At 41.7% G+C, this 17229-nt stretch overlaps 1 protein-coding gene across 1 annotated transcript; it reads left to right on the plus strand.

The window, feature by feature from the left end:
* The first annotated feature begins 1606 nt into the window (after nt 1–1606).
* Nucleotides 1607–14367, plus strand: tsr1 (TSR1 ribosome maturation factor). The gene is made up of 15 exons (XM_032510094.1): nt 1607–1840; nt 3704–3807; nt 3895–4123; nt 5193–5327; nt 5466–5917; nt 6565–6709; nt 7768–7955; nt 11629–11846; nt 11983–12142; nt 12230–12340; nt 12447–12579; nt 13241–13357; nt 13528–13668; nt 13782–13856; nt 13945–14367. The coding sequence occupies exons 1-15, from the start codon at nt 1723–1725 to the stop codon at nt 14121–14123; spliced, it is 2505 nt and encodes an 834-aa protein (XP_032365985.1). The 5' UTR covers nt 1607–1722; the 3' UTR covers nt 14124–14367.
* Nucleotides 14368–17229: the final 2862 nt, after the last annotated feature.

The raw sequence follows: 17229 nt of genomic DNA on the forward strand, positions 1-17229 counted from the left end.
CTTCAGAGCTGAAGAACTGGATCCAAAAATCCCCCCTAACAGATAGCAAAGCTGCAAATATCTGAAAAATTGAAACTCCAAATTGCTGTAAAATATCCTCAAATGATTTCAATATGCCACTGAGTTACAGATCCCTCAGTGTAACAATTCCCTTTTCCAGCTAATCCCTCCAAAAAAGGGGCAATCTACCTATACACAACTTTGGATTTCACAAAATACTTGAAGTATTTAGATATGGATCCAGTTCAAACAGCCCGGCCCCTGTAACTTAAGGATGCTGCTAAGACAGAAACCTTTTCTCTGAATGAACAGGTGTAGCAGTTACAAGCCCAATGGTTGCTAAAGTGATTGCATCCAAGGCTCCTTCATTCTTTCCCTCTTCTCACTCTTTTACGTCCAGCTCAAGTGAGTGAGTGTAGAGGCTGGAGCTCACACATCTTAAATCCTACAATACTATTTGTGATGTTTATTCAAATTTGTATAGGTTGTATTGATAAGAGAATTTTTTTTTCTTATAGTAACTTTGCTGTGAATGTTTCTTTCTTAAGCTTTAGTAGCACTTTCTGTAGAATAGCTGTAGTAGCTCATATATACTGTCCAAGGGTCACGCTTATTTTGATTTGTGCTTATGTAGTAAATATAGTAATATAATTGCAATATTCATTTATGCAAATTCAATTGAATGTAACTGTATTTCAGTCACAAAGGTCCATATCAGAATAAAAACAATACAATAAATACAAGGACGACAACATTTCTGTTGCAATTTGTTCTAATTTTCCAAAAACAACAGGAATACCGTGGCACTTTGTGTAGGCTCAGTTAAGCCGATTATGATTACATTGTTTTTTTAGCAGTTATTGACACATACGTTTATACATAAGAATCGTAAAACTGCATTAAATGCCACCTGAAGCTATTTCATTTTGTTGGGTGTTTATGCTCCAAAAAAGCCTGTGTTAATAGCTTGTGCATGCAGTTTGCAATGTTGGTGCTGCACGTTGTCATCATTATATCGCTCCATCCTGATTGTGTGACCTGAATATCTTAACCCTCATGTTGTCCTTGGGTCAAATTGACCTGTTTTCCTATGTTCTTTTTAACTACCCAATTGTAATTACCCAAAACACCATGACCATGACATTAATTTTGTCTTATTCCATTTTATAGCAATTGAAAAAAAAAAAAAATGAAGTGGTTTTGAAATAGTATTGTGTAAAAGTTGACATTTTCCAGTCTGTGATTATCCATCAACATCCATTCCTTTCATTTTAGTCTAAATAATTCCTAATTTCTCAAACAGGTATAATTTCCTATAGCCTACATGAGGTCCAAAAATAACTGTAATACTAGAGTTGATAAGTTGTAGTGTTGAAAACAACAAAAGTGACAAACATTGAAAAAAAGCGTCAGAAGAGTAAAAAAAAAAGGGACAAAAACGTAAGAAAAAGTTAAAAACGTTGATAAAAAGCGTCAACAAAAGTGTTGATTTTCCATTTTGACAGAAAAACAACACAAGGGTTTAGTTCACCACATTTACCTCATTTATTGTGGAAATAACGTTCACATGATCGTGAGTTGATGCTTTTATTTTGAAGAAACCCCTCTCCGGAAAGCCTAAAGACACGCCTCTCTGTCATGACGCCGTCGCGAGTACGGAAGCAGATTGCCTGTTACTTTCCATAGACAGTTAAAGAAGATACTTTCCCACATGGTGTGAAAATGGCTGCGAATGAGGAAAAACAACAGGGCCACAGGCCCGGCATATATAAACAGAAAAATAAAGGCCACAAACATGGCAAGCACCGGACGAAAGGGGAAATTGAGAGAGAAAACAAAGGTAAGCCGCGTTCAGTTATAAAGTGTTGCCCAGCAGCCGCTGTTAGCTTGTGGCTATGGCTACGGCTCTGCAAAACGCACGTGTTGAGTTTCTAGTGGATTTTGGGGTGGCGTTCAGTAGAAAATGTGCTCACGTTGTATGTAAAAACATCTAGTTAAAAACGCCCGACCGTGTGCAGCGTCTTGCTTGACGTTGCTAACTAAACTGCTGCTTTTCACCAGTTGACCCATGACCTTTTATAGCACGGGGACCAATCAGCGCTCCTCAGGGGAGAAGAAGCAGTTGTCATCCCGTTAACCTGAGCAAATGTTTGTCTTTTATTTTATTCCAATATGTTCAATAGAGTGCTTTATACCTACATGCATGTAAATTACAATTGCATCTATGTAGACTAGAGCTGGACGATATATTGATATTATATCGAAATCGAGATATGAGACTAGATATCGTCTGAGATTTTGGATATTGGAATATAGTAAAGTGTCTTTTCCTGGTTTTCCTGGCAAAATTACACTAAAGTGATGTCATTTTCTGAACTTACCAGACTGTTGTAACTGTTCTATATTTGCCTTTTCCCACTGAGTCATTATATCCACATTACTGATGCTTATTGATCAAAAATCTCCTTGTGTAAATATGTTGTGAAAGCACCAACAGGCAACACTACAATATCGTTGCGGTATCGATATTGAGGTATTTGGTCAAAAATATTGTGAGATTTGATTTTCTCCATATTGCCCAGCCCTACTGTAGACCATAAATACAAGAGTCAGTATAAAGCTGCAACTGCAATATCTCATCCCACTGAATCTGAACTAATGTCCCTCTGTCTTTATCTCCTAGTTTAGTATTTACACATGATTTGTATGTCAAGTAAACAAGCAACTATCCCTTTTCATGTTCAGTAAAAATGATCCATCTTCGAATCAATGCATTATTAAGAATTTAAGAAAATGTAACTTTATAAGCCTCACGAAGTCAAGGCAGATTTGGTTGCAGGGCTGTTGTTTTGGATCACACTGAACTCGACAGGTGGTTTTGATACATTGTCCACCCAGCAGCAAAGATATTGTCATCAACCATAACTAATAGCCTACAGAAAGTTCACATACCTACTGCAAGTGTATTGACAGCCTATAGTTACAGTGACTTGCATACGTTTACACACCCATGCTAAAGTTAATTAAAAAGAGGAATAAAAAAAACTGTTAATGCCTTAATAAAACGAAAAAAAGGAAAATCCAACCTTTTAAAGACACCAATTTTCTTTGTGAATGATTAATGTATGGTAAATAAATAAATGTTCTTCCTTAAAATACAGGGGGCATAGGTATACACCCCCCTATGTTAAATTCCCATAGAGGCAGGCACATTCCCCCCCACGTCATCACATACCCTTAACCGTACCTAGAGATTGGCATGGTGTCATTTCAGTTAGCTTAGTAGCTGGTTTGATTTGCATTGAGAGATGAACTTATGGAAAGTTCCCCATGCCTATCTCTTTGTTGGTTGGATTTTCCTAATTTGTTTTGAAATAAGGCATTAAGATCAATTTCCAAAAGATAATTTTTTTATTCTTCTTTTTGATCAACTTTAGCATTGGTGTGTAAACCTATACAAGCCACTGTACATGACATGTTTTTAAGATCTCTTCTAAGCTGCAAGCTTGTAGTTTGTTTGTACTCTGAACAGTTCCAGCATTCTTTTGCACTTTGCTTTTCATTCAGTGCAAATACTATGAAGGTTGCTCTATAAAGCATCCAAATCAGCCTTTGAAAGTGTGCTCCTACACATTTATATTTACCATTTTGCTTGAAACTTGCACAACATGGTAATTAATCCCTATGTTGACCTGACTCTCAGGGAGAGTGTCAGTGACGGCCCTTACCAAAAAACAGAGGAAAGAGCAGAAGAGGATGGACAGAAGGCACAAAGCCAGCCAGCTACGCAGGAATAAGAAAGACATGGTATTTTTCATTTTTATTTCACACAAAAACAAGTCTACTTAGAATTCCTGATTTGTGCTGCAGTGTCCATGTGTCTTGTCTTTTTAGGTCCTGACAGAGAAGCGACGTCTAGGCAGCCGGGATGGTCCTCCTCATTTGGTCGCTGTGGTGTCCCTCCATGCTGGAGTCGATGCCGGTGCTGTTACCAAACTGCTACGTGGCGAGGGTACTGGGGGCGTCGTACATCAGGAGCGGTGCATCAGTGGGATCCCTGACAGTTTTGGACTGCTTCTGCCTCGTTTTAAACAAAGGTTCATCTTCCTAAGCCACAGCACGGGTAAGTATTGAGTGATATTGAACAGTTGTTGCTTTTCAAAATAAAAAATTCAACTGGTATTGATTGAGTTAAAGGACCAGTGCGTAGGATTGAGGGATGATCAGTTGCCAGACATGGAATACAAATGGCCGAAATGGGTTTCCTCAGGATGGGGGGGCTGGCGTCTTCCTTAGAGATAGGGTGAGAAGCTCAGTCATCCGTGGGGAGCTCGGAGTAGAGCCGCTGCTCCTTCGGGTCGGAAGGAGCCAGTTGAGGTGGTTCGGGGATATGGTAAGGATGCCTCCTGGGCGCCTCCCTAGGGAGGTGTTCCAGGCACGTCCAGCTGGGAGGAGGACTCGGGAAGACCCAGGACTAGGTGGAGGGATTATATCTCCAACCTGGCCTGGGAACGCCTTGGGATCCCCCAGTCGGAGCTGGTTAATGTGGCTAGGGAAAGGGAAGTCTGGGGTCCCCTGCTGGAGCTGCTCCCCCCCCCTGCGCAACCCAACACCAGATAAGCGGGCGAAGATGGATGGATGTAATACAATATTATTAATTATTGTATAATAACTAGAAACTAAGATATGTTGTGTGTTTTTTTACCTTAAAATTAGCCCTTAATACCTGCATAGGAAGCAGGTCCTCTTCCTAGGAACCCGCCATGTTGCACCATGACTTTACAGTAGCGCAGAACAGACTAACCAAGCACTGGTTCTAGAGAGGGCCTTTTCTGTTTGACGTTACCTGAAGGTAAGAGGTTCTGCCAGAAGCTTGGTAGGGGAAGGTTGGGGTATTCAGTTGTTGCAATCTGCAACCATACCACTAGATGTCACTAAATCCTACCCACTCGTCCTTTTTAAATGCAGTTACAACCTGTTTTGTAATTAATTTATTCAATCAAATATAATTACAAAATAACACGTATATTTAAAAAAAAAAAAACAATACTAAAGGTGCAGTCCGATATATTGGTATTGATACAATTAAACTGTGAAAATGAAAATCTTATATGCTGTCTATCTTATATGTGTTTTGTTATGAGCATTATGTTGTCCCATTCTGAAGCTTCTCAAATGGTTTCTTTGGACAGCGGACATACACTCCCTGCTGGATGTGGCAAAGATTGTAGATAGCCTTGTATTTGTGCTGGACTCGACTGAAGGTTGGGACAGCTATGGAGATTACTGTCTCTCTGGCCTCTTTGCCCAGGGCCTCCCCAGCCATGGTGGGTATGAACCTGAACATATTGCTGGAGCTGCTCTAGCAGTGGCACTGGGCAGCCGGTTTTATGCACAATGTCAGATTTTTATGGTGTACATTTTCTAAGCGCTCATCTCTCTGTCTCTAAATTCACCCCATGTAGCGCTGGTGTGTCAGGGTTTGTCTGATATTCCTGTGAAGAAGAAGGTTGAGTCCAGGAGAGCTCTGTCAAAGATCACAGAGATCCGTTTCCCTGAAGCCCGTCTCTTCCCTCTTGATTCGGAGCAGGATGCCACTCTGCTTCTCCGACACCTGGGCACCCAGAGGCAGAGAAAGCTCGGTTTCCGCTCCAGACGTTCCCATCTTGTGGCTCAGCAAGTCACCTTCACGCCCAACAGCCCTGCTGAGGGGACAGCCGGCGGCCCCACTGGCCTGGGCACCCTCTGTGTCTCTGGGTACGTTCGTGGCCGTCCTCTACAAGTTGACAGACTGGTGCACATCAGTGGACATGGAGACTTTCAGCTCAGTCAGATAGATGCTCCATCGGACCCTCTGCCCCTCAACTTAACAACAGCCAGACCAACAAAGCCTGGCAAGGGAGACGTCGACATGCTGGTAGGTGAAGAGACTTGAGACATCACAGCAAATCACCACTTTTGTCACTGTCATGTTTCTGTTGCATAATAATGGAGTGCACACAAATGTGCACTTTCTAACTGTGCAGCAATAATATAACCTAACAATTAAAGCAGTTATATTAATTATAAAACATTACCTAAGCGGGCAAGATACTTTCAAGCAATACAAGAATGCCAAAGTCTCTGCTGTTCATAAAAAAAATGTAAACGTCACACAATATGAGTGATAGTAAGTGGGCTTGAAACACTGGTATGGTCCTTGGATGGACACGTCTACTTTTGTATGTATGGTGGTGGACTGGTAGCTGGAGAGGTGCCAGTTCATCTCCTGGGGACTGCCAAGGTGCTTTTGAGCAAAGCACCGAAGCCCCAACTGCTCGGGGCGTCTTCCAGTGGGCAGCCCCCCCGCTCTGACAACTTTCCATTTAGTGCATGTACAGTTACTGAGCATGTGTGTGTAATTCAGGCCTGTGTGTTATAAGAACAGAGTGTAAATTTCCCCTTGCGGGATTAATAAAGTATACATTAAAAAGGAAACATTTTTACATGTTTTGGATTTTCTGTGCAGTCGGTTCAATGTTAACATTTCCCATTTACCTCAGTCATCTGTGTTTTTCCCCACAGGACGGAGTTGAAGCTGAGGCTCCAGTGAGGGTGCTCATGAAAGCCGACCCCTCCTGCCGGGAGAGTCTGCAGGCAGAGGCCGAGGTGGACCCCATGGATGGAGAGCAGACGTGGCCGACAGAAACCGAGCTTCTGGAAGCTGAAGGTACAGAAACAGAATGTACACATAACGGCATCTTAAGATGGTAAAATGAGGACGAGGTCATTGTTCCGTGTAGGGGTTGAGGCCTCATGTGTGTAAGAGCAACCAGTTTTGTTTTTTGGAACGATCATGCACTAGGATCTGCTCCAAACTATCACTGTGAGTGAAGTCACAAGGAAACTTTGTACAAATAATGCTGGTTTGCCAAATTTTCCTTTAATTACAGTTTTGTATTACACCATGCTCTGACATGATCCTATAGACAGTTTAATAGATGTTTGGACAATAGATTTGATAGATTAACACGACCAGGCATTTACCCTAACAAAATAGAACATGGTTGTCATGTCCCCTTCACTTGGCTCAAAGCAAACTGAAACTGTACTTTGCAATATTTAGTTTAGAGCCCGACCGATATATCTGCGGGCCGATATTAGGCTTTTTTTTTAATAGTCGCTCATTAGAATCTTTTATAATGCAAATAAATGATTCTAATAAATGAATATTAAAAAAATTAAAAACGGACTGTCAACCATATTAAGAGTGTTGGCGTTCCATAGTATGTCCACCAAAGGACGGTCTACAACGTCCCTGTTGGGAACACTGATTTTTTTTTTTTTTTTGTGGCTGTTTTTCTTCAAAGGACTTTAAGTTTCATATCTTAAGTTTGTATTTTTATACATTTTATTTATCAGATCTTTACTATATTTTGATGTCCCTCTGTTCTGTTGGGACAATAAAACAAAGTATTATCATATTATTTTAGTGAGAACTCATAAATAACTACAAACAACTAATGTTAGGGAAATCTGTTTGTTTTGTAACGCATTTCTGGGTTAATTAATTTTTTTAAATATATATCGGCATATCGGATTTTTAAATAACCAAATATTTGCATCGCTATCGGCCTTAAAAATCCTTTATCGGTCGGGCTCTAATTTGGTTGGCCTTCATTTTGTACCTACACAATTTAATATATTTATAATAGAGTATAATAATTTCTGTGTACCAAAATGCCTTTCTTGATTAAAAATGTGACTGCCAAAAACTCTGGTTTTTAGAGGCCAGGAAGACAAAACGTGTGATGAAGGTCCCCAAAGGAACCTCAGACTACCAGGCCTCGTGGATTGTCGATGAAGACGAGGAGGAGAATGGAGAGGTAGACGATGAAAGCAGCGAAGAAGATGATGACGATGACGACATGTTGGACGAGGCCATGGATGGAGGGGATGAGGACAATATGTCTCAGGTACACATTGAGGGTTTTTCTGAGCATTTTAGCTTAATCACGGAGAGAGAAGAGGTGAGTGGAAATGAAGGAGAGATGCAACAAACGTCCCTGAACGGACTCGAACCAGAAAGGTTGATGGAAAGGAAGCTTAGTCACGATTATTATTGATTTTATTTTCCATTTCTTTCTTTGTAATCTCTTGGTAATTCAAAAGGAAAATATATATAAAAAAAAAAAAGATTATTTAGGTGAGAAAGGGGAGAGAAGGTGGGAAGACATACTGGAAATTATTACAGGTCAGATTCGAACCCTGGACCTTTGCGTCGAGGCTTAAACCTCCCAGTACATGTGCGCCCACCCTACAAAAATGTAGTATGTATAACACGCCATCTCGTATGCCGTTTTTGGCGCGTTTAAAGACGCACACTTGCTTTTTAGCGTGTATATCAGCGTCGTTTGGCTTCCACTGACTTACATTACCATGCGATTGCGTGTGAATGCACGCCGTAGCGAGAAGTGTCCGCGTAGGGAGGTTGGTCAGGGTGCTGGATGGGTGAAACACAGGACGTTCACCCAGGAGCCCGGGGATCGTGTCCCACGAGTTACGCTTCCTAAACCCAATCGTAGCTTTCTTCTCGCGATAATACGTTCTTTTGGCAATAAGATGGAGAGTGGCAATAACACAAGTGGCGTGCATGTTCACGCCCGCTGTTTACTCTGAAACATCACAACACGGCACTAAGTGCAACTTGCACAATAGGTTTATCTACATATTTATCATACTATTTAAGCAGTTGCACATTTTTATATTCCCAACTTGTATGTATTCAAATATTTGTTCTTTTATTTTATTCTATTATTATTTCATGTATATTGGATCCTAGAATTTCATTTATATTTATATTCTGTGCTGTGTGACTGATATTTTGCTGCTGTAACACTATAATTTCCCATTTTCTTGGGATAATTATCTATCTATCTGTAGACAGACACGCAGATCGCTCAAAATGCATACAGATATCACGCCACCTGGCTTAAGGACGTTGGCGTGTATATTTACGGGAAATCCTGATGCCGTGTTGCATGAACGTAAAGACAAAAATAAGGACGAATGTCCACTACAAGTTCACCGTTCCCAAGCTGTCTTTATCAGATTGTCGATTTTCTCTAAAAAGGTTTACAAAACAACAACTGGAATTTAGTTTATAATTATGTGAGTTAGAAAAAATGCTCAAACCCTCACCTCTTAGAAGCTGGAGTCAACAAAATATTCGGCATTATATTTTGTATAATTAGAAAATACAAATAAAAACATTACTCCAGTATTTAATAAAATATGTTCTCAATTTGTTTGTCAATGTATACTTCCAGCACAAGAGGTTTAGTTTGTGCAGCTGCTTCTTGTTGTCATAGCAACTGTGTGGCTGCAGTCCGACAACGTAATCTAATGGAGGCTGATGAGGACAGTAATGCGTGGAGAAGCGATGAATCAGAGGGGCCGGGTGCGGTGCATACGTGACCCGCGGTCGGTGCACCTCGTAACTGAGAGCCACTGTTTGTTTTCTCAGTGTCTGTCTCTGGCCTGTAGTGCCAGGCTGCTCACCACAACAATAGTGTTTGGAGCAGGAGTCCCGAGAGAAGCCTCCTGTCTTCCTGTCCTGTGAACAGAACTTCCTGTCTGGACGAAGGGAGGGTCGACCATTTATTTATTTCCAGCTCTGCTTGAAAAGAAGCCGGGGGAACTCTCCCATTGCAATGCGCTCACTACGATCTGGGATTGTTATTAGCATGTGTTTGATGTCAACGTTAACACACAGGAATACGTATTTATGAGAAGGTAACAATAGGGAAAAGGGTACTTCAAATGATAATGATTTATTATTCTTGCAGCAGGGATGTTGGAAAGGCGGTGAATCCGCCCCCATGCAGAGTGCTTTCCCCTCATGTGTCTGGCTCTGCCTGTTTTTGCCAGCTGAGGGAGCACTTTAAAGCATGTCCTCTTTGATGATTCATATACTCAAACAAATGTATGGCCCACGGAAGTTGGAATTCCTAGATAATGTCCGCGTTAACGTCTGGAAACACTATAGACGGTCGTTTGTAGACACACTTGGACCAGCACAAACTTTTAAATATATGCAAACCAGGGGGGTTCCCACAGTTGATAGTTAAACTTCTGGCAACTCCTTATCACACTCACACATAGACTCAAAACACGTCGTATTGTGGCTGGGTCGGCCTTGTTTATGTTTGGCTGTAATACACTTTCTATACTTAGAATCTCTTTGACTGCTCTTGTGTTCCTAACAAGTGCGTCTAGTCATAAAATATTGAGACTGCAGGTTAGCAAATAGGGAGGCAAAAAGCTGCCTTGATGAATTAGAAAAGAAGTTGCAAATGTATACAACTAACATAAGAGGAGTGCAAAGACAGTATTACTGGTATACAGAACTGCACAATAATAACATAGAAACCTGTTCATCTATGCATGTCTTGGTTTGGTATTGTATGTGCAAAAGAATTCAACACATATTTCAGGTAATAGCTCATAGTTTGAACAGTGACAGGCACTAGCAGTGCTGGTGAAGTGAAAGTAGGGGTGGGGGGAAAAAATCGATACAGTATTGTAGGAGCGGTCAGTAAATCAACGCGCATTCGTTCGTAGCATCACAATGATCTGTTTCTTTATTTTATAACTGCAACAGCAACATAAATAAACTTGTTTTAAACAAAGAAAAAACTGTTTGTCTCACAAAATGCGGTTGAAACATAGTTTGTCCTTCCGCTCTCTAGTCACACACACACACACACACACACACACACACACACACACACACACACACACACACACACACCTGGCTCAGGTGAGGTCTAAATATAGAGTTAACACCCCCTGACGTCATTGCCATCACCATCATCACCATTAACATCACATTAACATAATGGACAGTAATTGTAATCAGCATTATCTAAATGTAGGTATCAGTATGTTTATAACTGACATGCATGTGAAAAGGATAAAACTAAAATCAGTGTAATGGCTTCAACAAGTATAGTATTTTCAGTGGCAACACTGTATTGATACACAGGCGCCAAGTCTAGATCTTTTATTATATATGTGTTGGTCAGTTTGTCCCATTTTTGCAGCAATAAAATTGAAGTGATATGAACAAACAGAAATGTATCTTTTTAGATGTTGACAAAGTTTCCTTTTGGGGACGTCATTTGAAATTGGGAAAAATTAGAAGTTGGAAAAAAGGTTATAAATTGTAATATAATGCAGAATATTGCAATATGTTTAAAAGTGCCATAACATCGTATCGTGGCATAAGTATGTGGATGATATTGGATCGGGAGGCATCTGGTGATTCCCCCCCCCCCCCCCTCCTAAGTGAAAGGGTCAGTTCATCCACTTTACAAAAAAAATAAATTTTGCTTCTAGTAGTATCTGCTGATGCAAATACTTTAGTTTTTATGATCCAGGTTTTGAGATGTCTTCCTCCACCCCAAAGGGGGGAGTGGAGGTTACAACCTTGCTATCTCTAGTCAAGAGGCAGACTCGTGTGGTCCTTTTCAAACTAGGAACTCCAGTGGTTCACACAATGTCACAAAGTAATTAAGTGTATAGTTTCATAAGGGGACAGGGAAGCGTTTTGCATATTGAAGCCATTGTACTGTCTGCTGTGCTCAGGAGCCAGGTTCAGGCTGTGTCTCAGAAGAAGAAGAAGAAGAAGAGGAGGAGGTTGAAGAGTTGTGCTCCACAGAGCGAACTGGTACAGATCTGCGCTATGACGAGCACATTGATGAGGCTGCAGAAGTGGAAGGCCTAAAACGCTACCGTGAGGCTCGAGCCAATGAAATGTTTCCTGATGAGGTGGACACACCCCTCGACATAGCAGCTAGAATCAGGTCAGTTCTGCTACGTTTGTGTCGGATGATGAAAAAAACACATAAAAGTGTTATTTGTGATTTTTAGGTTGGAATGAAAACCATTTTCAGATAGAATTTTCTTTGTACAATTTGATCGTTGCCGTTCTCTGTCTAGGTTCCAGCGCTACAGGGGCCTAAAAAGTTTCCGCGCCACGCCCTGGGACCCCATGGAGAACTTGCCCCTCAACTACTCTCGCATCTTCCAGTTTCAGAGCTTTGAACGCACTCGCCGCCGCGTCCTAGCAGAGGCTGCAGCTGAGGATGAGGGCGCAATGGTAAAAAACAGTGTCTGTCTTTGTAAATGCACTTTGTTCAGTCTTAGATCTGCGGCTTCACTGACTCTGCTGTCCCTTCTGTTTCAGGTGGGCTGGTATGTTACGCTGCACATCATTAACGTGCCTTTTTCTGTGATGGAGAGTGTCCAGTCAGGCAGACCTCTCATGATGGTGTCTCTCCTGCCCCATGAACAGAAGGTCTGAATGCATAACTGTCCATTTGACACAAAGTCACACTGACAGGAAGCATTATTGTCATTTTTCGTCACGTTTCGGACCTCATCCGTTTTTCCTCTGTGCACAGATGTCAGTGATGCACCTCTTGGTGAGGAGACACCCCAGCAATACAGAGCCGATCAAATCTAAAGAGGAGCTGGTGTTCCACTGTGGATTTCGGCGGTTCAGGGCTTCTCCTATCTTCTCTCAGCACACTTCAGGTAGAACAACCTTTAACTGAACAAACATGACCCTAAGCATACTCCTATTATAAACTTAATACTGAGAGACATACATGACCCCATCTACCCGAAATGTACACATTAGTAAAAACATGACTTGACTTAATAGCTCACTCAAACCAGCTTTAACAACATAACAGTCAGATGTTGTACCTAAATTGGTTATTTTCAATGGAACTGATGCAACAATGAACGATATCCATTTAAACGACCATCAAGAATTAATTTAACCAAAACCCACCAATTATGCAAAAACACTGACATGAATTTTTCTGTGGCACTTTTGACCTGATTTTGACATTTACTTGTAATAATTGTCACTTTGATAGGACACCAAATCCCCAAAAAGCTGTGGATGTTGAACACGATTATAGTATTCTAGGGATTTAGTAATACTTATTTAAAGCAGTGTACTGTCACTTAGAAGGCAGTGGGTACAGTGATTTTCTGGTTCTAAGAATATAACTGTGCAAAATTAATCATTCGTTGTTCGATAGCATAGTTGGTTTGCTGTTGCTTCTATTGAAAAATGCATTAGCAGAATGGCTGTAGAAACAGGTGGTCTGAAGCCGATTTAGCTGCTGTATAACCGGTCCTAAATGAATTATTGAGTGCTGAACTTGGCTCTGCTCTTCTCTAGCTGACAAGCATAAGATGGAGCGCTTCCTCAGGCCAGATGCCCCCACCGTGGTGTCTGTGTACGCTCCGATTACCTTCCCCCCTGCGGGAGTCCTGCTCTTCAAACAAAGGAATGATGGTGAGATGAAAAGTTCTGTGAATACTTGACAACATTTTGATTTCATTTGTCATTTGGTCTGGCTGCCTTGTTTTTGAAACCTTTGACCATCCATTCTGTCCATTTTATTCAATTATCCTCTTTAGCTAATTCTGCACTGGTATTGTGTTTTTGTTTCTGTGTCTTTCTAGGCATCCAGGACCTAGTGGCCACAGGAAGTCTGCTCAGCTGTGACCCTCGGCGTGTTGTGCTGAAGAGGATTGTACTGAGCGGACACCCGTTCAAAATTAACCGTCGCTCTGCGGTTGTCCGTTACATGTTCTTTAACAGGGGTAAGGGGGACGCTCACTTCCACTACTATGACTACAGAATATTACATAACGTCTGACGTCTCTGTGGCTATAAGCTTCATGATTCACCATTCTTTTGTTTCCTTCTGTGACAGACGATATCATGTGGTTCAAGCCAGTGGAGCTGCGGACAAAGTGGGGTCGGAGAGGCCACATCAAGGAGGCTTTAGGTGAGACATTTAAAAAATGGAATTAGGTGTCAGAAGCTTCTTGAAGCAATATCTGTATAATTCTGGCTGGCTTGTTTTATCTTTCCAGGGACACATGGCCACATGAAGTGTGTATTTGACAATCAGATGCGCTCGCAAGACACTGTCCTGATGAATTTGTACAAGAGAGTGTATCCACGCTGGACATATGACCCCTACGTGCCGTTGTCTTTACCCTGGGTCAAGAGAGAGGCAACTGTGGAGATGGACGACTTGGACATGGAGTAGGGGAGGGACAACACAAGAAAAACACAGGACATGTATTAACAGAAGAGAAGTACTCTACAGTCTACTCTCTCAGTGTGAGCACATAACCTGTGTAGTGTAATGTAATGTGTAATAAAAAAACTTTACATCCAAAGTATCTCCTTGGTAATTGTTGACATCTTGTTCCATATTGCTATGAAGCCTCTAATTTGCGGCTGAGTGTGTTTGGGCCACTAGATGGCAGTGAGAAATAAGTATTCATAAAGCTTCTCCACTACTTTGTTGAGCAACTTTCAACTTTGTTTAAAATGGGCCAAGAATGAGTGACTGCCACTGAACAAATGGCTGCGTGTTGAGTACTTTATGATTAATTGAGGGCTGTTACCAGAGCAACCGACAGGTCAATAATAGTTTTTACATTTGTCATGTATAAAGCCCATTTCACTGGCAATTCTTTGAAGTCATGCAGATGTGGGTTAAAGCCTGCCGCTACACTAAAATGCACTAACTGGGGCATTATCATTATATAGTTAATGTTTGTGATATCTGAAAAACTAATCATGGAAAAAGAACTCCCAAGTTGTACTTTTAAGCAAAAATGCTTGTCCATATCTCCATCAATGACGTGTGGCCTTTTAAGATTTTGACAAATAACAGCTGTCAGGTCAATTTATTTATATAATCTTTTATCACAAATATGCCTCAGTGGGATTTACAAAACAGGCTACCAAGACCCAAGACTTGGAATGAACTTGAACAACTAAAAGCACAAAAATACAAGACTTCTTAACCCATTCAAGCGACATGGCACCACCTAAACTATCTCAGCGATACAGCAATGAAAACAATTCTCCAAACACACTCAAGCTACACTTTCCTGTACTTTGTGATTCATTGATAGAATTTACAAGCAGTGGGCCTAAACTTGGTTATTTATAGTACTTTGCTTACTAACAGCAGTATACACCCCTTCACATACCCTGCTTTCTCTCTCTCTCTCTCTATGGTGGTCTGGCCCTGAACACACACACACACACACACACACACACAGAGATCATGTCCTTTCTTGCTTTCTAACTGAAGTGTAAAGGCTTTGTCCTTCCCTGCCCCATGTTTTCTTGCGTAGGACAACATTGATTTATGAATTGCAGTATTTATCATTAAACTGAGCTCTTGCATGCATGCAGCAACATGATTCATCCTCGGGCTGTGTTGGGACTGCACCACAGAGGCATGCCAATATGTCTGGGAAACCAGAAGGTGAAGACTTTGGGATGGAGAGGAGAACATGATCCAGGAGAGGGGAGCAAAAGTTCACTGTGTGCAAAAAGTTGAAGAAAAAAAAAAGATAATGCAATCGAGAAAGACTAATGTCTCCATTGCCCATGGGGGGCAAGCTGGGAGCTCTGGACAGTTTTGTGGTAACACTCAATTTATTTCTTACTTCACTAGTTTTTTTTTTAACATGTATTAAGGAAAGGGGACAGGAACAGTGATGTGTTGAACACATCTTGTTAAGGCTGAGGGGAGGGGTGTTCTGCTGGCCAGCAGTTCAAGGCAAGGGGAGGGGGAATTCAATACCCCCTTGATGGAGAATGCTCTTAAAGCAACACATGTACAAACATGGTGCTGGGTTTAGATGCGCACACTACATTTTTCTCTGACACTATCAATTTGAAACAGATAAACATTTAGCTGTTAGGGGACCGACTGCGACGTGGTGAGACTGCATCCAGCCCATAAGTGAAGTGTGTGTTTGGCACAGGCCGCCATCAGAAGACATCAACGCTGGTGACTTAGTGCTGTTTGCTCGGATCAGGAATGTCTTGCGGTTCCCAGTTCACTGCCACCACACTCAGTTGGCTCCCACTGAAGATATAATGGGTGAGAGATTTTTCCGTTGGATGTGGATACAGAAACGGAAGGAGAGAAAGGGGGCAGTGAGGGAGTGAGAGATAGGGGAAGAGCCAGTTGTTGTTCAGCATGAATAAAACTAGAAGTGGTGGGAGGAAGCAGTCGGAGGAATGTAAAAAAAGGGGGATACATAGAATTTAGAAATTGAAATAAAAAGTGTAGTGTGTGTGAGAGAGGGAGAGACAGTGAAATGGAGGAGTGTGAGAGTCTAAGGCAGTGTGGGCGAGGGAGTAGGAGAGTGAGAGTGGCTGGCGTTTATGGATTGCAGATGTGGCGCTATGGGGTTTTGGCAGGGGCCATGCGCGCCTGAATCCTGCACCGGCTGGGTGGCACCGGGGTGAGAGGGAGGTCACTGCACCGCAGCACACAGCCCATAAAACACTGAGTAGTGGGGGAGAGGAGAAAGAGAATAGGACTTAAATACACACTAACCCAGGACATTAGGGCAGTGGGGGTGAGCGGATCACACTTAGGGTTCAAGCTCACAGGCATACCTGAATGCCCTGCATATGTCGAGTCAGGCTACTGATAGAGCCAGAGGTTAATGCATAAGACTTAGCATGAAGTGGAGCGATGATATGCTTATCTCACATTTAATAAGGATGAGCCTTCTGTAGACACCTCCCACAGCCGGGAAAAATCCCACTATCGCTACTGTTAGAGGGAAATTTTCCACCTCTGTACACATTAATGCTGAATTTATTACAAGTGCTTTTGACAAGATTCCGAAAGAGAAGCAAGCCAGCCACGTGTAAAGCCAAAGTGTTCATCAGGTGTCTGTTCGCTTATGCTCATCCACCCACGTTTTACCATGCATCTTTCCATCCTCATCAATGCACATCTTCCTTGGGAAGTAGCAATGGATTTTGGAATAAAGTTACATAAAATGCTTTTGGAAAACTTAGATTCCCTTCTTCTTCCGGTAAAATCCTGTTCTTTCCCCCCTACATTTAATAGTACAACTGGAGTGTTCTGATGCTGGAGGATGAACAATTCACTGCAGCAACTTACAGTCAACGGCTCAGAGGGCACTGTTCACACTGTCTGTGCACAAACGGATGTGAATAATCAAACTTCTGCTTATAGTTACATTACTTACATTTAAGGTACTTAATACTGCAACACTGTACATTAACCCTCGTGTTGTTTTCCCATCAAAATTGAAAATTCACACTTCTGTTGATGCTTTTTAACTTTTTCTTACGTTTTTGTC

This window comes from Etheostoma spectabile, chromosome 3 (assembly GCF_008692095.1).
Source record: "Etheostoma spectabile isolate EspeVRDwgs_2016 chromosome 3, UIUC_Espe_1.0, whole genome shotgun sequence".
Classification (NCBI taxonomy): Eukaryota; Metazoa; Chordata; class Actinopteri; order Perciformes; family Percidae; genus Etheostoma; species Etheostoma spectabile.